Source organism: Fukomys damarensis, unplaced genomic scaffold (genome assembly GCF_012274545.1).
Source record: "Fukomys damarensis isolate Sample0158 unplaced genomic scaffold, DMR_v1.0_HiC HiC_scaffold_7, whole genome shotgun sequence".
NCBI lineage: Eukaryota > Metazoa > Chordata > Mammalia > Rodentia > Bathyergidae > Fukomys > Fukomys damarensis.
In genome coordinates, this window is record NW_022900919.1 from 38,511,403 (window position 1) to 38,538,209 (window position 26,807).

Genomic DNA, 26,807 nt, shown 5'->3' on the forward strand with positions numbered 1-26,807 from the left:
CTAGATATAAATGATGCATAGGTGAATAATGAAGTCAGAAGCCTGGCTCCTTATTAAACTTATATTCTAGTGAAGGAGATGAATAGTAACAAAAACAAGATGGAAAATAATGCTGGATGGTGGTGGGAGCTGTGAAAAAAAATAAAATAGGGTAAATAAAAATGTAGAAAATAATGAGGGCTCCCATTATGGTCAAGGAAGGACTATTTAACCAGAGGTCCTGATAAATTGAGACTGAACTTCAACAAGCTTTGGAGGAGAGAACATTTCAGAGAGTATAAACCATGTGTAGGTGGACATATATTTGGCTTAGTTGAGAAGCAGTATGACAGCCAGTAAGGTACTCAAGATGGATGGGGACAGATACTAAGGGTCTTACTGGTCATGGCAAGGATTTAGATTTTGTAAGTATGATAGGAAGAAAGCTGCTGGAAAGATTGAACCAAGGGAGTGACATGATATGATTTAATATTTTTGAAAATGTCATTGAATGCTGTGCAGAACATTGACTGCAAGGGGTCAGAAATGGAAACTGGGAGAATAGTTAATGAAGTACCCAGAATGAGAAGATAGTGCCTTGGGCCAAAAGTCATAGTAGTTAAATGGTTGGATTTGAGACAAGGATTTCTGATGGATAGATTGGTTGTAGGATGTGATGGGAAGAGAGGAGATGGAGAAGACTGAAGAGGAACAACTTTGAGACAGCACTATGAAATTAAGAATGTTAAATAGACATCCAAGTAGAGGTGAGCTAGATAGATGAATTTGAAGACCACCAGTGTAGATGTTTCAAGCTAGGAGAAGAATTGAGATTACTTAGGGCAGTGGTAGCAAAACTACGGCCCTTGAGCCAAGTTACCCTAGCCAAGGTTTGACAAATTACCAGCATGCATACAACTGCAAAGATCGCATTAATTGTGCAAAAGGAAGCCAAATGCAAACTTTTACCTTTCAATACAAAGCTGTTTGTATCATTGAAAGCTCTTATTTTTTCTTTTAGGACAAAAGATGTTAATGTATGAATTGTTTTTTTCTAAGCTAAAACCTCAGTATTCTTGGTTTAATCACAGTGTTAGCAGTTTGAGATAGATAAGTGGGTGTGGGGGTCTCTAAAAGGTTCACCACCACTGACCTAGGGGTGTGTGTGCTGGAGAAGTAAGAACAGGATAATTGAACATTTGGAGCAAAACAAGTTGCAGCAGTGGAGGAGTAGCAAAAGAGGGAGAAATAGGCAAGTCTGGAGGGCAAGAAGAGTGGTATTTTGGTAGCAGTCCTCTAGGGCCTTGTCTCTATTCTTAGAAGCAATTTAATGTTTACTTTTACAAAATCTAACATTCTGAATAGCCAAATGACATTATTTACCCCAGAGTTGAGCACTTCACTGTATATTTCTGTATATAAATTTCTGTTTGGTTATAGACCTCTACTTATATATTCTTTCAGCCAGATTCCTTTGCCACAGGAATGCTAGATGGAAATTTTTCATTTTTTTTTCTCCGCAAGAACCGTTCAAAATGAGGAGAAAGCAAGTGTTTATGAAATAGTCATACATACTTTTTAGTTAGGCCTATAATACTTCCATTAGTATATGTAATCATTTTGTTTTATATTTTTTAAGTAAATATATTTCACAGTGATCAAAACTGGGTTTACCAACATGTTGAGTTTTTATAGCTGAAATGTAAAAGTCAGTGAAAGGAAAGGATAGGCCTTAGGTTACATTAGATTGCCTGTTTAGTACTCCATAGATGGCTCAGTTGAACCATCTGTTCTATGCAGATAAGCTTTGCTGTCAAGGACAGGAAAACAGCAGCTGCTCTGAGATCATTACCTGTGGGTGATGGCTCTGTCACTACATCAGAGGGAAGCCAGACCCCTCTTCCTCTGCCAAGAGTAAATATTGTGCTAAAAACTAATTTCATGTGGAGTGTGCTGGTACATGCCTGTAATACTAGCACTAAGGAGGCTGAGGCAGGATGATTGCTGCAAGTTTGTGGCCAGAGCAGGCTACAAAATGAGTTCAAGGTCAGCCTAAACTACATAGTAAGACCTTGTCTCAAAAACCAAAAATGAGCCAAACAGACAAACCAAAACAAAGCCAGTTTCATATGGAATTCCATATAGTTTAATACACTTCAGTTAGTGTTTTTAATTCTATAATTGTAAAAACCATTGCTTTGTTCTATTATATTAACTTTATTTCAAGCTCAAAAATAAGATTAGTTTACAGTTTTTCATTGTATCTTTTTTTCTGATACCATAGTGATAACTAATGTTTCATCTGTAACTGTGGTACACACACAGTATATTTATTTTAGCTTATGATGAACGTTTGAAGAGCAAACTGTTCATCTTACTCAGAAAATTGAGGCTCAGAGAAGTTTAATAATATGACTAAGACATCACAGCTAACAAATAGACCAAAGGGTATTAGCTTTTTGTTTTTTTCCTCCAGTTCTGGGAACTGAGCCCAAGGGTGCTCTACCATGGAGCTGTGTCCTCAGCCCTTTTTATTTTTTGAGGATTTGAACTTGTGTCCTCCTGTCTCAGCCTCCCTTAGTGGTAGGACTTCAGATGCAACACTGTGCCTGGCCACTTTCTCTGCTTCCTTAGGACTGAACTTAATACCTGCTATATATCAAAATGTAATTCCCTACCGTACATTTTTTCCTCTAAAATTTCTAGGTTTCCTTTTTATTTATATGTGTGTTTAAGGTTTTTGATAAGAAATGAAAATAATTTGTGTATTCTGGCTTTATGATCCTTTTACATTATAGTACAGTATTCATTTTAAAATAGAAGTGGAAACGTGAAGAAATTTTTGGAGACTCTGGACAGACTTTGTGTTTTGTATGTAAAGGTTTGGGAGTGCGCTTACTACCATAATTTCTGAAGCTTTCTATAGTAAACCATTTAGGTCTTGAAACGGTTACTGCTGTGCTCTGCAAAATCTGACTCTTTCTAGAATCCACACTGCACCATTTCTTAATCCCTAAGGCCATAACCTCAGATGGTGTTTGGCTCTTCAAGGTGATCATGTTTTAAAATTTCATGGCATCAGTATGCAAGGCTGCAGCACATATATGGAGCACTAAGAGTGACACCCAGGGCTTTCTGATGTCATTAAGCCTTACAGAAATGACATTTACTTGAGGTGAATTTCCTGTGGTGTCAGGTTGGCAAGGATTTAAGGAATGTGTCACAATACAAGGATGATGTTCACTCTTCTAGACTTTGTTGATTTTACTGACTATATCCTCAATGACAGTATATTCTACTTAGCAAACCAAATTCATCTAAGTTATGCTGCAACCTTAATATTCCACATGAGTTGTCCTTTGAGGACATATTGACAAATGTTAATGAAAGCAGTATTAAAGAGATAGAATTTATTAACAGTGTTGTTGTAAATGTATCCTAATTGGTGGCTTTGTAAATTGGTATTTTAGTTACAAAAAACAACGTAGCAATTCATATGAAGAGCCATAAAATTCTTGTACCCTTAATATAGCAATTTTGGGACTAAATGTCCTATTGTTATATCTTCCAGCCTGAACTGGAAAGATACAGAAAAAATTTCAGAGACCATCTGTCACTGTCTTTTTTTTTTTCTCTCTCTTATTTTCTTTATATTGATTGATCTTCATTGGTATGTTTATTTGTATGAACATAATCTGTTTCTGAAAATCATTTTTCAAGGACTTAGTTTGTGTTTTCTAAATTTTATTTAATCAGATTTAAATATAAATTCTGATTAAAATATCTAGGATTTATTTAGTGATCATATGTCAAAGCACTGAATTCTACAGGCTTTTACATATAAAATCATTTATTGCTAAAATGCTGTTAGAAAATACAGCATCATGTAAATATTAAAACTGAAGCTCAGAGAGTTTAACTATTCCAGATTAAAAACTAGTATGAGGTAGGAGTAGGGTTGGACTGTAGACCTGCTGCTTCTTGAGTTCAGAAATACTCTTTTGTGTATTGTATAAATAAAAATGTATTATGAAATAATTTTGTACTTATTTATGTATTTATTTTGTTGTTTATTGCTGTAGCAGCCAGTGAAAGTTAAGATCATAAAAGGATTTTATAGAACAAGTTAAGAAAATTGCTCCAAGTGATAGCTAATATTTATTAGAACTCCTGTTTTACTGTGATAGAAATAAAATGAAAAATGGAAACAAAGTCTTTGTAGATAGGAAGGGGTGGAGGGGATTAAAGGGAGGGCAGGGGATTGGGGCAAAAATAAGAACCAAGATGGATTATGTAAAGGCTCATATTTTCAATGATGAATGTCATTATATTGTGTACCTTAAATGTGCCAATTAAATTAAATTAAAAATAAATTTAAAAAATAAAATCTAAGTTAAAAACTTTAAAAAGTGATTAGCTACTGTTTATTTTGTTCATTCCTTTAAAAGGTCATATAAAGAAAGCATACTTGCCCAATTTCAGACCAGATTGGGTGCATTCAGTGTTGTATGGCTGTAGACCTTGCCCGATTTCATAATTCTCCTTTGATAAAACTTTGAAGTAGGTATAAGAAACCATAGCTAGGTAGAAAAAAGTGAGCTATGGTATTATTTGTAAACCAAAAGCATTAGTAATTTGTAAGCACTTAGAAATACCAATACTTTTCCTCCTGGCATTTAAAGTTAGACTGTACTGCAGGATACCTTGGTTCCCCATAAAGAGAGTTTTAGGCAGGACTAGATGTGAATATGCCCTCAGAATGAGGTACTTATTAAAATCTTCAGCTGGCCTCTCTTTAGGTCACGAAGTCCTTGTGTTTTTGTAACTGATAATACAACTTTTTAAAAAAAAATATACAAGAACAAATGTAAATAGTTAATTTTTGTGTATGTATGTATGTATGTGACATTGACTTACTGTTCCCATAGTACTATGCTTCCTTTTAAGTACCTTAGGGATGTTTTAGAGGTCATTTGGTCTGATTTGAAAAAAAGTTAGAGAAACTTCCTTTAAGAAAACCATCACTAATCAAAAACTACTATGCAGAATATGGACTTAGGTGATAAACTGAGTGAAAGCAAATTTCATGTATTAGTAAAAACTGAAGTATTTAAATTTCAAAGGACCACAGAGATGTACAATTTGAGCAACTTGATATGAATAGCCATTTGATTTTGTCTCTGTTGTTTTTCAGTGGGAAAGGTAAAAATGGTCAGAAATGTTAAAATGATATCTGTCATTTTTCCATGCTGGGTCCATTCACTTTCTCCTCACTTAATTCTTGGTGCTCTCTGAAATAGAATTTATTAGTAAATATTGTTTATTTGCAAGCATTTAAAGGACAGGGATCTTTTCTCTACCTGAAATCTTATTACATTTTTGTTGTGTACCTCTTTTTCTTGTTATTTTTTATCTCATTTTAGAGTCATGATTGTGATTGTTGGGTGCAAATCCTTCTCTCTGCCAGTAGACTGTAAGCTCGATGAGCTCTGAGAACCAACTATCCCTGTTTTATTTATCCAAGTGTCTTGAGCAGTTATCATAGTGCTAGAACAGAAAAACTTCTTAGTAAATATTTGCTGACTAAGGGTTTTATTATCATTGTCTTTCCATATACATAGTAATAGCATTTGGTACTTGTATGTATTTAGTGTTTAGTAAAGATTTGCTAAGACAAATTGGAAAAAACATAGTTTCTGTATCTACATATTCCCTTTACAGTAATTGTGAATTTTATAAGTGTGTAAAGATTATAATATGATCTGAGGTATATCTTGTTTTACTGTTATTCAGTTGGTGCTAATAATGTCTATACTTTTTTGAGTCCTTTATTGTGTGCCAGGCATTTGAACTCTTAATATACTTGACCTAATCTAACTTCAGGACAGTTCATTTTATTTTAATATACCAATTTTACAGAGGAAGTGATTGAGACTCAGAAAGGTCAAATAATTTATCTAAAGCCATTAAGAAAGTACAGAGGGAAGTTAATATTTGACCCAGATTGTATGAGTCTGTAACCTATCCTTTCCTCTTCCATAAAATCCAAATTGATACACAAATCAGCAAATTCCAGGGTAACCCATGGAAGGTAAATTCTATGTCAGTAACTGAAAAGTGTAAGATGGGTTAAAAGAAAGTAGTAAGTGTAGGTTAAAAATAAAAGTGATTTAAATAATATGATTATGAAAGTATCTTGAGGATGCTCTTTCTTGGATATTACTCTGAGTTTCACTAATAACTTTTTCGTATATATTTCTTGTAGGTTTGAGTGGCCGTTTCTTTGTCACCACTCTCCCAGCCTTTTTTCAGTAAGTTTAAATAATTTTATGGTCTTGCAAAGATTAAAAATTAGTAGATACATAGGAATTCTCAAATGTTTTCTATGACTACTTGCATAATATTGGGAGAGTTTTAATATTGGGAGAGAGAGAAACCCCACTGCTCTGAATGACATTGCCAAAAAAGGAATTGCCTAGAATGCTGTAGAGAGAGTACACCTTAATTTCAGGCTGGGAAAAGAGGGGAGGAGGGCTTCAGAGACTTCTCTCAAGATTTAAAAGGTAGGGAGTTCATAACAGATGAGTAGGGATGGATTAAACTGACAAGATGGAGAAGGCCTTTTTAGTAAAGGAAATGGTATGTTCGAGCCTGGGAGAAAAGGAGACCTTATGATAATTGTAACTATTTCTATGTTGTTGGCCCATAGCATTTGGTTGGATGTGCTGGGTGATAAGGCTAGAGAGGCCTAGATAGTGTTAGGGGGAAGAAGAAGGAAGGGCTAGATTTTGGAAATACGTAAGAGGCAGGATTATTAGGGTTTGGTGACTGATTATCCATGGGAAGGAAGAGTTTATGTTGACTGTATACAAGTCATGTTAGTAAATACTGTTGTTGGCCTGGAAGATAAGGAAACCTTAGAATAAGATGACCTCTGGGAGATGGAGCTGGAATGGAGAAGATAGTGTGAATGCCTCTGCTGATTCCAGATGGGGAAATTCAGGTGACTGTTTGATGTCAGCATCTAAAGCTCAGAAGAAAGATCTAGCCCGGGGATTCATGTTTGGAATTTCTCAGCATTAAAATACATAAAATTTGAAATATTATCGTATCTACAGAAAACACATATAATAGGAGGATAATCAAGTAAAGGATAGAACCTGGAATTGACCAGTATTAGGACATCTGTCTTCCGTGAATGAAGGAAACTGAGAAGGGATTGTCAGAATAGTAGGAAAAAGTCTAGAGAACTCAGGTCTTAAAAGTCAGACTAAATGGACTGGGGTTGTTACTCAGTGGTAGAGTACTTGCCTAATATATACAAGGCTGTGGGGTCTGTCAGGCTAAAAGACAAAGGTCGTGGATGGTGGGAGTGAACAGGTGAATGGAAAATGTCCAGAAAGTGCTCCATGATATATGGCACTTGGGAATCACTGAAGACCCTCAGTCTGTGCAGGTTCACTGGAGTCCTGGGGACAGAACCCCAATCTCACTGAGTAGTGAATGAGTACTGAAGAAGAGAAAATCACAGGTGGAGACATTTGCCCTGGGAAGCTTGACTAGAGAAAAGGGTAAGAGGGCAGGAGGGCTGAGAGAGGTGTGAGGTTAAGCAGAATTTGTGTTGATTTTGAGGTAAGGGAATTGAACGACATCTATTTGGAAATGTGGATACAGTTTTTAACCTGAAAACAATGGCTATTTTTCTATTAGAGAAAAAAAGTAAAATAATTGGTAGCAAATAATGAAAAGTGACTTGATAGACTAAGGATTGCCAAGAACTTTGCTTATGGCTACAAATTCTGTAATGATGAAAGTAAAACATTTAATACTTTTCTGTTTGGGAATTTCTCATTTGTAACACTAAAATTTATTCATGTCTTCTGATTTATGTTTAATTATAAGTGTCTTCATTTGATCTAAGTTAAATTCCCATGGTACTCACATATTTAATTATTTTACTATGTATTATCTGTAATACTTGTTATTTTGACTCATTTATTTTTCTGCTTTTTAAAAATCTTTAGTGCAAAAGATGGGATATTCCGCCGTTACCGAGGCCCAGGAATCTTTGAAGATCTCCAGAATTACATCTTAGAAAAGAAGTGGCAGTCAGTTGAGCCTCTGACTGGCTGGAAGTCCCCAGCTTCTCTAACGTAACTTGTCAATTTTTTAATGATACAGTGCTATAAATAAAACAGTGGTATCAAGTTAGTCTGTGGGTCTTACAAGCCTGCATTTTCCTCCCTAATCACTACTGGTTACCTAGCCTGTCCATATCCAAGATTAGCCCAAGTAGTGTTACTGGTTTTGTGGACTCACATATGTTTTAGGAGTTTTTAGTCAACTGAGAGTTAAGCAGCCAGATTGGTGACCGCTTTTCTTCCAGCATTTGCCAGAAGACATGCCAACTGTGTCCTCTTTATAAAACTTGGTATTGAACATCAGTTGCTATTTTTTCTTCTTGTAAATTATTGGTAAGGTGTAGGAGCAGTTCTTTCTTGAATTACAGTTTGTGAAGGAATTGCTAATTGTATCTTACATAGAAAATAAAACCTATGGCCGGGCGTGGTGGTGCACACCTGTAATCCCAGCACTCCGGAGGCTGAGGCAGGAGGATCACTGTGAGTTTGAGACCAGCCTGGGCTACATAGTGAGTTCCAGGTCAATCTCAACTACGTAGTGAGGCCATGTCTCAAAAAACCAAAAACAAAACAAAACAAAAAAAGAAAAGAAAACTATTACACCTGACACCTGTAATCCCAGCACTCCGGAGGCTGAGGCAGGAGGATCACTGTGAGTTTGAGACCAGCCTGGGCTACATAGTGAGTTCCAGGTCAATCTCAACTACGTAGTGAGGCCATGTCTCAAAAAACCAAAAACAAAACAAAACAAAAAAAGAAAAGAAAACTATGAGGACCAGGGATTTAGCTCAGTGTTGCCACCACCTGCCTTGCAAACACAAGGTCCTGAGTTTGATCCCTGGTAACCCCTCTCCTCCGCTCCCCCCTCATAGAAAACCTATGCTGTCTTTGTCCACCTTGCACAGTATTGTGGGTAAGTTTTGGCTGTGGTGGTAAACTGTGTAGTACTTGGTATAGTAGTAGATAAGGCCGTATCTGTTTTCTCAGTTGGTTTTAATTTTGAATGGTCATATATATAATTTAGTTTAGCATATACAGGTGTAAGAACTATCCCAATTAACATAGGAACAGATGGTATGATGTTTCAGGAGTAAATCATCCAATGACATCTATATTAATACTCAGGAAGCATGGAGTTTATTTCTAGCATTTCATTATTTAAGTAGGTGAACACTGATTTTATGCCAGGTATTATTTTAGGTGGTGTTAAGCATTTATCAGTGAACGAGTCAGTCATGGCCCCTCAGTTCCCCTCAGATAACTTAAAGTGAGTACAACAAATCAGGAAAAAGACACAAGGAATCGTAATCTGTCTGGGACAGTTAAAGATGGATATATTTTACTAAGAAAGGGAGAAACTAGAGTTAGAGCAGTTAGGAGATGTTGGTCTGAGGGGAGGATTAGAAGTAAGATCTGAAGGGTAGAAAGAACTGGCCCAGGTAAAGCATAGGGAGTCAGATGTACCCGGGAAGCATATGGCATGCACGTGAGCCCCTGCTTGGGAAAGAGTGCTATGTCTGGGAAGTCCAGGACTAGGCAGTCGGAGCCAAGTGAAAGGGAGGGGAGGTGGCATGAGGGCGTGAAAGCCAGATGATACAGGACTGGTCCCATGGAGGAACTAGGCAGTTACCAGTGCATGCAGTGAGAAGTTGACTCTTAGGTAAAGAGATTGGAAAGGGCAAGAATGGAGGAGGAGAGCCAGAGGCTTTCAGCTTCCACATCCTAGAGCAGGGTGGCAACAATAGAGATGGAGAGAATGAGTAGATTTTGAGCACCTGCCCAAGGTGAAGAGAGGGAGAATTCTCAACTAAAGACTCTAGGGTTTTGTGTTTGAGTACCCGGTGGGTCTTCGTATTTGCTACTTATTTGGTCAAGAACAAATCAAGAATTCTGATTGGATTTGAGAAGTTTGAGACACAGACTTTGTAGAGCTATGGATGCATGATGATGGGTCTTTATGGAGAATTCAGAAACATTTAGCTGGTGCTCAGAGCCTTCGGGAGGAAGGAGGGGAACACCTAGAAAGAAAAAGAGGCATGCTTGGGGTTGGTCCATGAGCCATTCCCAAATGAAGAAGTTGGGTAGAGAATGAGTCAGCACAAGAAAACTAAAAATGATTACTAATGAGGGAGGCAGAAAAGAAGTGGTGTACCATTTTCTAGAAGTCAAAGAGTGCTCCAGAAAGAAAGAGTAGTTACCTGTGTGCAGTGTTAATGAGGTGAAAGACTAGGTTTGATCTGGACATACAATAAAGCAAGGTGAGATCATCTGGCCTTGGCGAGCCTTCATACTATAGCAGTGAGGGTGGAGGTCAGATTTGAGTGGGTTAAAGAGGGGTCACAGAAGAAGAAATGGCGAGTGGGGGAACCACTCATGGGAGAAGTTTGTGGATTGCTCTTTTTAAAAGGTGGAAGCCAACAGAACATGTTTGCATGCTGAGGAGGCTGATGCAGCAGAGACAGAGAAATTGCTAATGGAGGAGGAACAGATGACAGAAAGAAGCAAGTCATTCACAGAGCAAGAAGGATAGGATTCAAGCACAAGTGGAGGAATTAAACTATGGTAGGGCAGACAAGACTTTCCTGTTGAAAGGAGAAGGTTCATGCAGGTGTGCACAAGCCTCCAATTTAGTGGTGGAATGGCTTCTGATTTCACAATGATATGAAGAGTGTTAGATGAGAGTCTGGGGAAGGGAGGATGTATAAGGTTTAAAAAGCGGGAAAAGGCAGTCAGCTATTATCTCAGCCTAAAGACGTAGGTTTGGGTGGTATTGAGCCCTGCTTTATATTTGGGAGTCAGCTAGGCATAGGATCTTTGCCTGGAGATGTCCAGCTGCTTAGGGTTGGGGTTTTGCCCAGTATGGACGATGAAGGGATAAAGAGCCTAGGGATGAGAATGTATTTTCAACAAAGTGAGTCAAGTGTTGGCCACAGAATTAGACTATTTAAGAGCAGAGTAAGTCTAGGAGAGAACAGAGTACAGCAAAAAATAGGATCAATGCAAGGGAAATATCCTGGACCTGAGTTTTGTTTTGCTTTTGTTTTTCATAGTATTTCCCTTCTTTCTCTCTTTTTTTTAAGGATGTCTGGAATGGCTGGTCTTTTTAGCATCTCTGGCAAGATTTGGGTGAGTAATCTTAAATAAAACTGTTATACTTTCAGAGATGTTTAAGAATAAAATGTAGCTTTTAAACAATAGGAAAATACCCATTTATAAGTACTTTTAGAATTAATTCTACTTTGTTCTTAAGCCACACAACTGTCAGCATGGCCAGTGGAAATGTGTCTGTGTGTAGAAGGGCATGATTTGAGCAGTGCTCTGTGGCAACTATGTTGCAGTCATATTTTCTTAGATCAGTGCTGAAGTCCTTATCAAAGTAGAAAGGCTTGTGTGGTTTTACTTTATCTTATGTTACCATTGGCAAATCTCTTACAGATTAAAGATTTTCTAAGTCTAAAAGTAGTTCTGTATGTCAGCAATCAGTGAACTACAGCCTGTGGGTGGGCTGCCTATTTTTGTAAACAGCTTTATTTGAACACAGTCTGTTGTCTATGATTGCTTTTCTATTCAGCTGGAGCTGAGTGGAGACACAGAAGTTGGAACCTGCTAGTTTATTTAGTTAGTTACTTTCTAGCCTTTAGGGAAAAGTTTACTGAGCCCCCTCCTATCTGTGACTGTATAGTTGTTTTAGTATGTTGTTCATGTTAAAATATGGAGCTATTATATAACCTTGAGTATGTTCCATAACCTTTTGTTTCCCTTCTCTGTAGTGGGACTAAATCCAATAGATTTAGTAAAAATGTCCTGGAATTACATATAGCCTAAAATATTTTTAAATGATCCTTTAGATGTGAACTCCTATATATGTCTTTTCTAAGATATGATTGTGGGTTATTGTCTCATTAGAAATTAATATTTAAGGAGTTCATGAAGTCTCATGCACATTGATATATGTTAAGGGAAATTTAAGATCAATCTTATGTCTTGGGTTCTTAGTTATATATTCTGTCTTGTGAGATAAATACTTCTCTTTTTTTTTTTGTTAAAACGCTAATAACACTAATCAGAAACTTGGATTCAGTCTTTTGTGGTTAAAATTTAACTTTTCTTAACATTTATCATATTAAATACCATAGTAACTAGTATTTCCTTCTCTCTGGATAGTTTGTTTCATATGGTTTCCTTCTCTTTTATTAACACCAGTGAGAAGTTTAATCAAAGACTGAGAATTACAATTTTATCTTTCTTTTTTCTTTTTTTTTTTTTTGGTACTGGGGATCGAACTCGAGTCCTTGCGCTTGAAAGGCAGGCCACCGAACCACTGAGCTAAATCCCCGGCCCAGAGAATTATAAACTGGGAGTTGAGGGTAGGGGTTCTGCTTTTTGCAGGGTGTTGACATTAAATGCCGATAAAGTCATTTAGCTCAATAGCTGTCTGAGCCTTGTAGCATTATAATGTCTAATTCCACAGAACAGTTGTAATAGATGGATTTCAGACAGTGTTGACAGCAAGCTCTTAGCACAGAACCAATGGTAAAAGCAGATGGTGAAATGAATTTGTCCTGCAGGTTCAGAAGAGCTTAGATTGAAGTTGTCCGGCTATCATAGGTGGTAAAGAGAAGTTTTACTTTCAGAGACTGTATCAGCAAAGAGATACAGCTGATACATTGGAATCTGGCCCTTGATTTTTTATTCATAGCCCAGTCTTCCTGTCCCATTGGGTCTTTAATTCCCACTTCTACCTCAAGGCCCTGACCTTGGTGCCCTTACTCAGCTAGGCCTAGTTATGCCCTAGTTGCCGGACAGGCTCATTTAGCTGGCTCTTCTTTTTAGTCAGAAACCTCACATTAAGATTGAATATATAATTTTGGGGAATATAATCTGTTTTTAACTCGTATAAAACTTCAGTGCAACCATATTAATAATGAATGGAAGAAGTATGGCCCATGGGAGAGAAGAGGGTGAGATGGTGGGAGACTACAGAGAAGGCTACAACCAGAGAGATTGGGGTCTCAGACAAAGAAGAGAAAAAGTGGGAAGGAGGGAGGGTGGCTAATGCCAGGAAGGCCCGGTTATTGATGCTTACCTGTAATCTCTTGTATCCTACTGAAATTCTGTGCGCACAAAGACAGATAGAAGTTAGACATTCCTCAACTGTTGAAACTCCCACACGAAGAACTGGTTAGATACAAATACTTCCAAAGAGAAATATGCAGGTTATTAAGGGGGGAAGGGTGACCAAACAATATGACCATGTATATAGAAAAATACCTACAGAGAGATCAGGTAGATATCAACGTTTTTCCCTAATACTGGCATTAAGGCAGATTTTTTACAATCCATCATTTTATTCTGTAGTTTCTAATGTTACTGTGGTGAAAAAGAACCAGCAGAAACAAGCAATTATCTAGATGATCAAAACCAGCTTAATTAGTGATTCCTTAAAATCCTTGAGTTTCTGCCACAGGAGTGAAGCCAACTTTGTCCTGTGACTTGCTAGGGATAAAAGCTGGTCTTGGATAGGAGGATTGTGTGGGTTTACCCACATAGCTGAATTTCTGTGAATTCAGAAGTTTGTTTACATTTTATTTGGCATTCATAACCTTGCACACCAACCTGCCATATTTTCCTTCTTGAATAAACCTTTGAATGAGGAAGTCCTTTGAAATAGCCTTGATCAGTCAGTTCCTATGAGCTTCTTGCTGTTACCATGACTCTCAGGATTTATTGATAGGTAATTTGTACCATAGTATGGGGAAGAGATGATCTTCAGTGTTCTACCCATCACCAAATTCAAATTGTCTTTCTAATCTAGTCAAATGGCATTCACGTGTGAGCTTTAGTCTTTTACAGAAACTCATAGAAATAATTGGCAGTCAGCTACAATTCTGTCCTCATGGTTAGTCTTGACTCTCCACCCTCTCCATTAGAATCACTGAAGCCTAGAAGTGCACATCTTGGGTAGTTTCAAAGCACAAATTCATTGATTTTCTATTATAAAATTAGTAATATAAAAATTCTTTAAAAATTGTTCCAGGTTTAAAAAAGTAACTCAAAAGAGTGACTTAATGAGAATGTTAATACTCTATACAGAATGGCACAGGGTAGGATGAATGTCATGAAAGTAATGTGGAGAATGCTGAATTTCCGATTGCACCACTGTTGTGTCTGGTAGAATCCAGGGCTAAGATTTAGATGATGGTACACATGTGGAGAGAGTCACCTGGTTTTCCTGTCTTCTCATCTCTTCACAGCTACTGTGCTGCAGAGAGGCCTGTCCTCTTTTGCAGGAACACAGGCTGTTCTCCATTTTATGTGCATTGCTCTGAATGCATTTGTTTTATTGTCATAGACCAGAACTCTGAATGTTTAGTGTGAGACCTGGCACCTAGCATGTACTTCATAACTGTTTTTTGTCGCAGCGATTAATCATTGTTGTCTTTGTTTTCTTAGTTTCTCTTCTGGTTATAGGTAACTCCAAAAACTTTGTATTTATTTATTTATTTATTTTAACAAAGGCAAATAACAGGCTTAAGTTATAATTTGATGGCACTTGCATTTTGCTAACTAGATTTAGTATGTAAAATTTATAGAGCATTATTATGTCAGATTTGGCGAATCTGAACTGTTACTGAGGTGTAATACAGGATTTAATTTACCTGTCCTATGTGTTACTGTTAAGGAAAAGATGTAGGCATATTACAAATATTAATCCAAATAAAATGTGCAGCATTCTTGGGAAGACAGTCTTTGTGATGGATACATACTGTCTTCCCTTTTGATTAGAGAAATATGTAACAGAAGATTAAGGCTTTCTAAATATCCAATGAGAAGTAAAGGCCATGAGTGTTTAGCCTGGAGAATAACACTGTAGTTTAAAACCTAAAAACATTCATCTGTGATTGAGATAACAGCATCACTTCTCTTACTGTTTTCCACCCTTATAAAAATGTCTAGGCTGTTTAGTCAAATGTTAAAGTGGGATGGTGTCCATCCATGAGGTAACTCTCATGCAGCCTACAAGAGGCTCCAGGGGTAGGTCTTATTACCAGTGTTGAGAGATAAAAACATAGAGGGAGAAACGCTTCCTTGCTCACCACAGTGGAATCCTTCCTAGCTACTCCCAGGCAGGGAAATATTGAGGGGGTTCTAATTCGTGTGTGAAAAGGACGAAGGGCTATGCTCAGGGTATATATTCTGTGATACAGGCAAGCTCTAAATTCAAAGGCTCTCTGCCCTTCAGGGACAGAGCAACTTTGAATCAGACCATGCCACACTGGGCTGGATTGCTGGGTGTGCCCGGGTGTCACTTAATCTTGCCTTATTAGTTCAGCTTCCAGAGTGAGTGCTGGCTGTTCTGGTCAGAGGAGGTTTTCCTTTTGACCATGAGGACCTTGGCCTGCTGTGTTCCTTTAAAATTGTCCAGCCACTGGAACATTCTCGTTTATTCTATTAAAATAATTCTTTCATTTAGACTCACTTAAGTCTGTATGTAGCCAAAAATTAGCTCTGACTTAGTCATCTGGTACAATATATAATAGTACAGGGTATCATGCCCATCAGGTGATATTTTAGTGCATTTTCAGTAAACAAAGTAGAGCACTTTCTTGTACTGAGCATATGTAATTTTGAATAAGAATCAATATTTTGCACAAGTGTGAAAACTGATACTTTAAGAGAGGTTAAAGAAACAAACATACAAATCTAAAATTGAATTAGACAAGATCAGTTATTACCTTGGAAACTTATATGTAGTGAGGAATTTTAAGTATATAATGCCATGAATCCCAACAGCTGTAAGGGGCTCTAAAGCCATTGTGAGCTTAAAGTAAATAGGTAAAAGATTTATGTCTGTGTTATGAAAACATCTTTTTTTTTTGCTATATAAATTACATATCTTTAATAATAATAATTACCTAATGGGCCACAAGATGGCAGAGTTTTGTAAGAAGGGCAAATTCTTTTAGGAGTAATGTAGTAAGAAAACTAAAGTGGGGCTTGTTAAAATAAGAGGATGTTTTGAAAATACTAAAAAGAGTTAAACTTGAAATACAGTAATTAAAAGGCTGATTTTTAAAAATCAAATTAAGAAAATTTCTTGAGGATTGCTTTCATTATTTGTTTTTCAGTAAAGGAATAAGTCAGTGTCCAGAGGGACTATACACTGCACAGTATTTATCCCAAAAGTTCACTTATTCATTCTAACCATATGAGTAAACTAAATCAGAAGGTATTCCTAAAGCAGTTACTAGAATGCAGGCAGAGCCACTGGTGAGAAAGAGTAGCTCTCAACATCTGATTCTTTGTTACTTTTCAGGGTTTATCTTGATGAAGGTACTAATCATCAGGAAAAATATAAAGTATTCAGCATACAATATTTTCTAAAGTACATAACTGTGCAAATCCTCTTAGAACTTGTATTGAAAAGAACTTCAAGCTTCCTTTTTTTTTTTTGTCCTTCAATACCAGAGACTGAACTCAGGACCTTGTGCATGGGAGGCAGGGGCAGTGCCACTGAGCTAAATCCCTATGCCTTCAAGCTACTTTTTGATATCTCACGTACCTCTTTTGCCTGCTGGGTTGCAGAATGCAGGGCTGTTCTTAATAAACACTTGTCTTCTCTGGAACAAGCTGGTGACCAGGGCTGTCAACAGAGGATAAGATGGCTTTACAAATCAAGAACTTATTTGTATTTCCTGTGAATCATTAAGCATTTGATAAGTCTTTTCCTTACTAACCAAATGTTGATTAAATACTTTGATTACATGTGTTATTATTTAAACTACTTGCTGGATCTTTAAATCTATCAGATTATCCTAGATCACTTAATAAACTTACTTTGCTTGTCTATTATTTAGAATTAAACCAGAATAAAATATTTTATTGCTTGATGTAAGCAATAGAAAGCCAGTGGAAGTGGTTTAGATTTTGAGGAATATGAAACTTGGATTCACTATCATCAAATTAATCTGCACTTGCAGGTGATACCTAAACTTGGAGCTATTTAATCTTGTGTCCAGTAATTGCTTAAATTGTAGTTAATGACCATTTTATAAGCTATAAAGCTCAAAACAGATGACTAAATCATTATGGGGAAGCATGTCCCCAGCAAGTCCACATTTAAATGAACTTTGACATTAATGAGCAGGTTCATCTCTAATTTCTATGTGATTTAGCATGTAAACAATTCCAAACTAAGATTGTATCTCTTCATTTATTTTTATGTATTGTCATTAAGTAAAGGTCCAGAGAAAAATAAGCATGAAAGGATGTACAGTGAACATGAAGACAAATGAAGTTTCACTTGTTTATAATGAATTAACAAGGAAAACCTTTCTAATACTACATTTTGTTTGGGGTGGGTACTAGTAGAGTTGTAAGAACCTGACTACAAAAAATCCAGAGACATTTGAAATGGTGGTATTCACTAAGTAATCATATAGCCTTATCTAAACATTGATAAAGGCCTAAGAAGTTTTATTTTTAATGAATACCGTATTATGATTAAACATCGAATGGTATATAATTATTAGTTAAGCGGAGACAAAAAAAATCATGATGGAAGAAAGGACTAGCAAAACAGTTCCACCAGGCTTCTGTTCAGATCCTGAACTTGTATTAGATATAACTTTGATTATGACTCGTTTCCCAGTGCCGTAAAATTTGGATTGTTTGTTAGGAATCATTTGAATAAATCTTTGTGGGTGCTTATGTAGAAGGAGTAGTTGGCAGCCTGGAGTTATAGCTAATGAAAGGGATTCAAATATCTTTGGTCCTCATTATAAGCAATATTTTATTCTTTCTCTTTTGATTGCAGCATCTTCACAACTATTTCACAGTGACCCTTGGAATTCCTGCTTGGTGTTCTTACATCTTTTTCATCGTTGCTACTTTGGTTTTTGGCCTTTTCATGGGTCTGGTAAGAATTATTTTTAATGTCTCTTAGAGCAAAACAGATTTCACATTAAAATGCAGCCAAGAAAAAAAAAAAATCAAGTATGTGTTTTGCATTTTCAGCCAACATGAGAGAGATCCTTAGTCACAATCTGTAGATCACCCAGGCAGCATCACTATCTGCCATCAGTGACTGTCCATGGAGGCTGGAAAGCAGAAAAGTTTCAGACAAGTGGAAGAGCCATGGTAAATGCAAATAGTGATCCAGTGGCTTAGGTCTAAGGGCTTTTCAACTCAAATTGCTCAATCACAGGAACAGGAGGAGGCCAGGCTTGCTTTTGCCTCTTATTATCTGTTCTCTTTTTTGTTGATATGTGTAGAGGCACTGTCTAAAAACTGGTGCTTAAGTGTATTCTTTTTCTAGATGCTATTGGCCAGTGTCTGTCTCCTCTAGAATTTAGAGTTATGGATGTGAAACTCCACCTGTTCTCCTTGTGCACGTATGAAGGTAGAAACTAAAACCTGAAAAGATTATTGTAGATGAGAAGAAGACATCGCTCCCCTGTAGACTCTGATTTTAAACAGTGCCATGTTAAGGTAGCTTAGTTCCCCATTTGAAGTGAGTGGTTCTTTAGATCAGAAAATAGATCTTGAAATGAGAGAATCTAATGAAAAAAATTAGAGAGTTTCCCTCCCATTTTCCAAGAAAGAAGACATATATAGAACACTGCACCCTTAGGTATAATAAAACTGGCCAAGTGTGGTCCAGTGTCATCGTTTTGAGTAATGCTGCAAACTGGAAAGCAGTTGACTTGTCTGAGGTCATAATGCTAATGTAAGATGAGTGACCCAGGTGTCCTGTGAATCCTTTTTGGGCCCCAGGACCCAGCCAGCCTCTTGGGGCCCCTGTATATATCACAGGTGCAGTTTATTCATTCCTCGCCTTTGTGGGAAAATGCTGTACTCCTTGTTGAAAGGTGTTTCTTCTACCCTTGTAATGTGTCAGGACCAAAACTTGCCCTCCCCTGGTGAGATTAGAAAAAGGAAAAAAAGAACAAATAAAAAACAAAAACAAAAACACACACATATATTATGCCCTATGAATAACTAGCTTATAAATACATAACTATCAAAGGTACAAGATCCCAATGATGTATCTAACTGTACTGTATATTTAAAAAGTACCAATAAACTCAATAAAATAAAAAATAAATAAATACATGACTATCCTTGCTACTCAAATCAATTTAATGGTATCTTATTTGCTTTTCTTATTACTTGGAAAAATACCCAGCACCCACAAGTGAAGGCAGAAAGGTTTATTTTGGCTCACAGAGGTTTCAATCCACAGTCTGCTGGCTCCAACACAGGGCATCATGGCAGAGGAGAAGCTGCCCATAGCAGGGCAGGCAGAAGGCAGCCAGCCCTCCTTCTGCTTTCCTTTTTAGTCCTTCCAGTCTATAAGCCTATTGGTTGGTGTCTCCCACATCCAGGTTGGGCCTTTCCGTCACGTACATCCATGAACTATTTCAAACCAATCAGTGGACTAATCCAGATATTACACACTTAATCTGGTATAATACACCCATGATCAATCAAATCACCCCCCAAAAGCCCATGCCTATGAGCACATGAGGCTTTGAAGAGTAATCTAGATATAAGCCATACTAAGTGGCTTGGAGCTTGTTGTTCCTTAACATATGGAACAGCATCCCATCCCCTCACCTGGGAATATCCTCAGCCTGGCCTTTGAGGCTTTCTGTGGATACCAGAACCTTGGTGATTCCACCTGGGCAGCTTAGAGTAAGCAGCAGTGGGGTGTTGCATAGCTTCTCCTGACAAGACCCACAGGCTTACTGCCTCCTCTTTCAGGGGAATTCTTGATCCTTCGTCACCCCATAATGGGATGTAATCTCTTAATATCTCAAGCATCAAAATGCTTTATTCATTGTTTGCGTGAGACCTTTATTCTATGTTGCCTTATAATTAAACTGGCATTTTTTTACTTTCAACACCTCCCTCTCAGATGTTAACATGGTAGCTTGAATCTAATGAACCAAATGTTAAGTAAAGTAATAAGTGAATATATATAGTAATGATCCTGAATACAGACTAAGGAAGGCATTCATTTGATCTGTATAACATTTAGTCAAAGGGATTATGACTTTGACTTAAAATTTCAGAATACCTATAAAATGGTATATTTAGTAGTATTCTTATCTTTACAGATGGGGCACTTACTCAAAGAGAAATCATAGTTCAAGTGTTAGCTAGGAGCCAGAAATTTTGTTTGTTTGTTTTAAGACAGGGTCCCTGAAGTAGTTCAGGCTGATGCCAAATTTGAGGCAGTCCTCCAGCCTCAGCCTCTTAGGATGCTGAGTTTACAGGCGTTCACCACCATGCCAGATGGTACAAGAAGAAATATATCACTTTCTAAACATGCAGTTTCTTCCAGTGTTTGATGGCTGTCTTGTGTGATGCTCAGTCCCAGATGGAGAGCATGGCTCCAAGTGACTTTGCCTTGTTGGACAAAGCCTTCAGTTTCATCAGTATGGTGCTGGCTGGTCCTTGATAGGGAATGTGGTCTGGGCCAGTTCTGCCCTTAAGAAGCTTGATAAAGACGTTTTTATAGTAGAAAAGGATTCATGGTCAGTTACAGTGAAGCCCAGGATTTAGGTGGTGCCATTGAGTTTTCACACAGTTGGAAGTTTCTTTCTATTTCTTAAGGCTTCTAGATCCTGACTTGTTCTTCCCCTTACTTGAGTGTTACCTCTTACCTGTTAATGTGGAGCAGTTCAAATGTAGTTTTGTTTAAAATAGTGTTTTGAAAGAGAGAATTTTAGATTTGGTCACTCCTGTCTGTTACACCTGCCTGATTCATTTATTTATAGTGGACTCTGTAGACTATTGACTTTGTGGCCCTTGTTCTGCATTAATAATCTTTTCCTGTATTATGTAAACATTTAAAGAAAGGAAACTTTTAATTATATCCATGGCTGTTTGAAGACTTTTGACCAGCTGCTAATTATTTTGCCTTAAGAATATCTGATTATAGAAGCAAGGCCTGATTCTGAATTAACTGTAACAATCACTTTTCTTCCCTCCAGGTTTTGGTGATAATATCCGAATGCTTCTATGCACCACATCCAAGGAATTTATCTGAACATTCTGGTGAGTATAATAAGCTCATGCGGCACAATAGTTTTGGAATTTTGTGGTTCCCTGATGTGGATTCCCTGTTTTGCTTTTGGAGATACTGAATTTTCTCCCTGATTTACTATTTGACCAAACTATCACCATCAGATTCCTTGATATATGCTCTTCAGGTAGATTAGGACAAGAATTGTTTTTTTCCTTCTGTCTTAAAGTATATTTCTTATTAGTCATTATTTTTTTCCTCCCAATGTATCCCCTTTATTAACCAATGGGCAACTCTTCCTCATTCAAATTGGAACAAAAAGGGAGGAGGGGAACTCACATTTATTGACCCTCTACTGTGTGTGATGATCTACCTTAAGTCCTTTAAAAGCAGTCTCCCCACATCTTTGCTCTTCTCCATCCTGACCTGGCACTGAATAGCCCTGGATTTGAATATCTTTATTCCTGTTTTGAGACTTGGTACATTACAGTTTTGGAGTTTTATTGGGAGTTTCAATAAACTCATTTTTAGTTTTTGAGATTATATGATCCTTAGAAATCCTAAATATGACAGAAACCTAATATAAAAAATTCTGAGGGTAAAAAATGAGATTTATTAGGTCATAATCGGAAGTTGAGGGTGTTCTAGCTTTAAGTGCAGCCCCATGATGTTGTTTCTGCCCTGAATGGAGTTTGAGTGCCTACTAGATAACTCTGTTCTGTGTTGTTCCAGGCTTTAAAAGTGGAGAGAACTGTCGTTGCCCTATTTTTTTCACTTCTCAGCTAAACACAATTCAGTCCTGAATTCCTATTGTTTAATCAAAGAGTATTTTTCTCTTTGCAGAGCAAAATCAGAGATCAGAGGAGGCTCAGGGAGCTGAACATTTGCAGGATGCAGAAGAGGAAAAAGATGATTCCAATGAAGAAGAAAATAAGGACAGCCTTTTAGATGATGAAGAGGAGAAAGAAGACCTTGGTGACGAGGATGAAGCAGAGGAGGAAGAGGAAGTGGACAACGTGGCTGGTGGTGTGGATGAGGAGAGGAGTGATGCCAATGACCAGGGGCTTCTGACAGAGGCCATTGTGGTTCAGGAGAAAGTTGAACCTGAGGAGACTAAAGGAGACACCACTGAGCATCCCTCAGCTGACACAGAGGTGGCAGAAGACTCACTGAGACAGCGCAAGAGTCAGCATGCCAATAAGGGACTGTAGATTTCATGACAGTTCCCTCTGGTCTGCAGTTTAAACCAAATCCTTAACTTTTCCCTGAATGAGCAAGCTTCTCTCTTAAAAGTGGTCATATGGTTGCATGGCAGTAAGCTTCATGTATTCTGTCTTAAGAATCTTTCAGGCATGACAGTAAGGAGACAGAAAGCCAGTGGTGTTAGGATCTGTTTGGGAACTTGGGAAAGGAGTAAGTTAATTTACTTGGCTAGAAAGTCTTAACCAGAAGAGGCAACTCCTTCCCTCATTAGCACTTTCTAGGCATGAGGCTGCAGGCCCCCAGAATGAAAGCAAACCAGCCTTCACTCAGCATCTTTGAAGTGCAGCAGAGGTCTTCCTTTCCTTCTGTGTTGTAGGTATTCGTTTTTGTTAAACTGTACAAATGCCAGGTGCCACTGTGAGTGGACACTTTAAAGGAGAGGGACCTGGATATAATTTTAGGAAAGCGCTTGGAAGTCACTCAAGCCCTTGAAATCTTTGTTATATTTTATTTCTTACTTGTATTTCTTACCTGTATTTCTCCAAGTTCTTTACTATGGCCTCCTCCAAAATCTTACAGTCTTCACAATTATTCCTTAATGAGAAGACTCAGACAGCAACTGGGTTAAAGCTACTACATTTATTCTGGCTTAAAGGTTTAGATAATCCATAACCAAAGTCCATGAAGCTGACTGCCAAGTATCTCGAATGAAATGGTGTAACCTTCGGAGATTTGGGAAGAAGTAAGGATTCTACAGAACAGATTAAAAAAAAATTTTGGCCAACATGCAGTAGTTTTTTTTCTTTCACAATTTTTCTTTAACACTTTTTAAGCCGGAAGTGCTCTAAGTTTTGACAGTACAAGGTAGTCTTATGAAGAAAACTTGAATTCTCTGTTGTTTTGTTTTTGTCTCAAGGAGTTCCCTGGCTCTTGAATCACTTTAATAACTGCAAAACCATTTCTGGTTTTCCTTCAGTGGTGTGCTTTTGGTGAAAAAATTAATGCAAGTCAATACCGGGAAGTGAAAGATTTGATTTTGTTTCCTTTTTCCTTAATCTTCTAGAAAATTGTATCTTTGTAAATCTCTCATTATTGAATCTACTGTAAGTACCCAGGGAGCCAAATTTCTTTTACAAATCCATCCATCTACTTCTCTCATACCTGATTTATGTCTTAGAATAAATTCATAAAATTAGATTCCAAACTTATGAAAGATGCCTGAAGTCAATCCTACACCCCTTGGATCCAGACAGAAAAATGAGTACAGGTTTATGAAATTCAAGAAGTTTCTGTCATCATTAAAAAGGATCATGTAATGTATTTCTGTCTGGACACGCTGCAAAAATGGGGCTCACTCATGAGTGGGGTTCTGAAGCTCTCTGCCCTTTGCTAAGCTGCTACAAAGCTCGCACAATGGAGCTTCTTATTCTGACAATCAAATTTTAGAGACTATGGTTATTTTTCATCTTTCCAACCAGTTAACAGTCTCCTCCTCTAGCACAGTGAAGACGAAGCTTTGGAGCTGCCAGGAACGTGCTCATAAATGGCACTAGTGGACTACAAGAGCCTTGACATGCCCGTATCTTCCCTTCCTTGTGTTCCTGCCCTCTACTTCCTTACCCAAAGTGCCATATAGGCTTTTCTGGATCAGTTGAGCTGCACTTGCCTCTCATAACTACAATTCTTTCTGTCACAACCAACTGAAATAAAGTTTTAAAAGAATAATGAGTTCAAGTTCAGGGTTAGAGAATATTGATTCATATTTTGGCTTTTTCATATAATGCCCCATCCCCAAGTTTAAGTTTTTTAGTGGAAAATTTGACTAGAGGGAAGGCATGAAGAAATATAATCTACCCTGTTGCTTATACACACAAGGCCAGTTTCCAGTTGTCTTCTAAATAGTACCTAATTCTATAAAAACAATAACAAAAACGGATTTGCAGTACTTCACAAAGTTGGAAAGTGAGGATAAGGACTTATTCGAGAAGACGATTCAGTAAAAGTTTATCTGTCCATAGGAACCATTTTTCCTTTATTGACATCCTGGTAAAAAGATGGATTTTCAGTCAAATGGCCTAAGTACACACATAATTTAATTTCTCTCCAATTGAAGCCTTTGTTTTCAATACTTTATGAATATAAAACTAAATGAAAATATCAACCTAAAATAATTAAACAAAATTGACTCAGCATTTCAGTAGGACAGCATTTAAGTGGGACATTGGGCTTTTTCCTGTTGGTAATAAGTTTAGGAATCAAGTGCATGGAAACATGATTTTGCTTTAAAACAATAGCCATGCTTCCTTCTGTTGCATCATCAGTCATTTAATTATGGAATAGTATTTTATGTAAATTAAAATTGGATGAAATAAAAGTAATGATTGTGAAATGGCAGTGCACAGCACTTTATGTGCAGGTAGTTGGAGCAGGATGACATCATAAATGGGAAGTAGTATCAGAAATTACCTTTTTGTTCATATCTTTTGTTACTGCTCTCTTGATAGATCTATAACCAAGCCAGTGTGCTTGGAGATCTCGTACTGCAGCAAGGCATAGGGAGTTCCTCTTCCTTTCCCTTGGAGGTATAATCTTTGAATGGGTAAGGACAGGGCATATTCAGTTCACTGACTGTGCGCTGCATAGCTGCACTCACAGCCTCTTGTGAGTACGATGTCTGTCAGCCAAAAATAACCACTGGAGCAGAAAGTAAACAAGGGTGGCCAGATTGACTTTTAGGTGAAGAAAGCCAGTTTGACTTTTTATGGCCAAATTCCTTGTAAGGTCAGATGTTGCTACATAATTTGAGTATATGTTAGTCTGCAGAACTGATCCTGTGACATCTTTGGGGTAGATGATTAAAATATGCTATTTAAAGGGAGACTTACATATGACTATTAGTAAGTTCTTCAGGTATGATGCTGGTACAGTATCTTGCTTTGTAGGATGGGAAGTATTCGGGGGATAAAAAGGTTGAAAAGGGTAAAGAAATTTCAGCATGTGGTCTTTGAAGTGAAGTGGTATGTATCGCTACTCTATTTCATCTCTACTACAGTGTTTCTTCTGCCAATATTATAGAAGTGTGGTAGACCCATTCTGTTAAAAATAACATTTTGGAGAGTATTCATGTAAATCTTTTGTGACAACAAAACAGTTCCTCCTTATGTAGTATCTTTACCTCAGTTTTATATTTTGATCCTCTTGAGAAGCTTATAGCTTGTCTTGCAGTAGCCAAATAATGGGGTCATCAAGTCTGATAAACATGCCAGGGCAGTTTTTTGAACAGCTATTCCAAAGTAGGTGGTTCCATTTTTCAATGGAGCCTTTGATAACTTCTGCCGGGGATGTGGCCTTCAGGTGATATATTATTCTCAGCCAAGTTTTATGTAGACTGTGACATTGTATATATGTTACTTGTACAACTTTGACATGTTTTTGTGTAATTGTTTGTTGCCTGGTCAGCTTCTTCGTGGAAATGCAATTTTTATACTAAAGACATTGTTTGTACTATAATACATTATGCTTGTTATTTATATTCGTAATAGTCTCGATTATTTAGCCCAGTGCATTAAATTATTTTCTGTGTATTCCTTGCTTCCTCAAATAGCATATGCAGCAACAGAAATGAGAAATCAAGATACTGTTTTAAGCAGGACATTACCTGAATTACAGATCATCTGATCACAGAATTGTACATAATTCTCATTCCCATATGGTTTCATTTCATTGTAAATTTCCATTTTCATCAAAACATGATAGTAATGACTAAAAACAAAATAATGTATTGCTTTTCATATAAGTATTTTCACAAAAACCATTTGTTTAGGCACTTAAAATATTACTTTGTTAAAAAATATTTTTTCTGTTTATTTTCCATCTGTCCATTCATTTCCCCTCTTCCCCAAACCTCTCATCTTAGAGAAACCTAAACCATGTGCTCTTTAGCTGCTCAAGGACAAGTCCAAAGATCCACAGATTCCCCCTCATCAGGGCCTAACCTGTTGCCTATAGAAATGTATTTCACAGACCTCTTGGGTCTCACTCTCTGTGGAGGTCTGGAGGTGGCCAGGGCTGGAGTGGTGGAAAATAATGCTGCTCCTTCTCCAGGACACTGGACTTAGCTAGTCAGGACTCTCAGGAAACTTCACTCTTGCCCCGGCCCGCGGGGTCAGTAATTGGCAGAGCTCGAGAAGGGGAAGTACCTGGAAATGAGACAAGAGGGGCGCGGAAAGAAGGAGACCAAGCAAAGAGTTGTCAAGGTCTCATTTATTTGCAGATACAGGCAGTTTATAAAGGCAAAAACCGCAAAATTGTAAGAGGAAATAGTTAACCATAAACTTTGGGAGGAGAATGTAACAATAGTATAACACAGTGTTACTATGTCACGGATCAGGTCACTTGTCTGCGCAAACCCGTTGTCATGGGTAACGACACAACTGTGGTGGTGGGGTGAT

The 26,807-nt window shown here is 37.5% G+C and overlaps 1 protein-coding gene across 1 annotated transcript in view; it reads left to right on the forward strand.

Annotated features, from left to right (window-relative positions):
* The window catches only part of Tmx4 (thioredoxin related transmembrane protein 4), a 50,663-nt gene extending 24,074 nt beyond the window's left edge, over window positions 1–26,589 (forward strand). The window contains exons 5-10 of the mRNA XM_010638010.2: window positions 6,245–6,290; window positions 8,004–8,132; window positions 11,201–11,246; window positions 17,938–18,039; window positions 21,122–21,185; window positions 21,997–26,589. Coding sequence (XP_010636312.1) covers window positions 6,245–6,290; window positions 8,004–8,132; window positions 11,201–11,246; window positions 17,938–18,039; window positions 21,122–21,185; window positions 21,997–22,364 — 755 coding nt within the window. The 3' untranslated portion in view covers window positions 22,365–26,589. The remainder of the gene's footprint in view (window positions 1–6,244; window positions 6,291–8,003; window positions 8,133–11,200; window positions 11,247–17,937; window positions 18,040–21,121; window positions 21,186–21,996) is intronic.
* The last annotated feature ends 218 nt before the right edge of the window (window positions 26,590–26,807 follow it).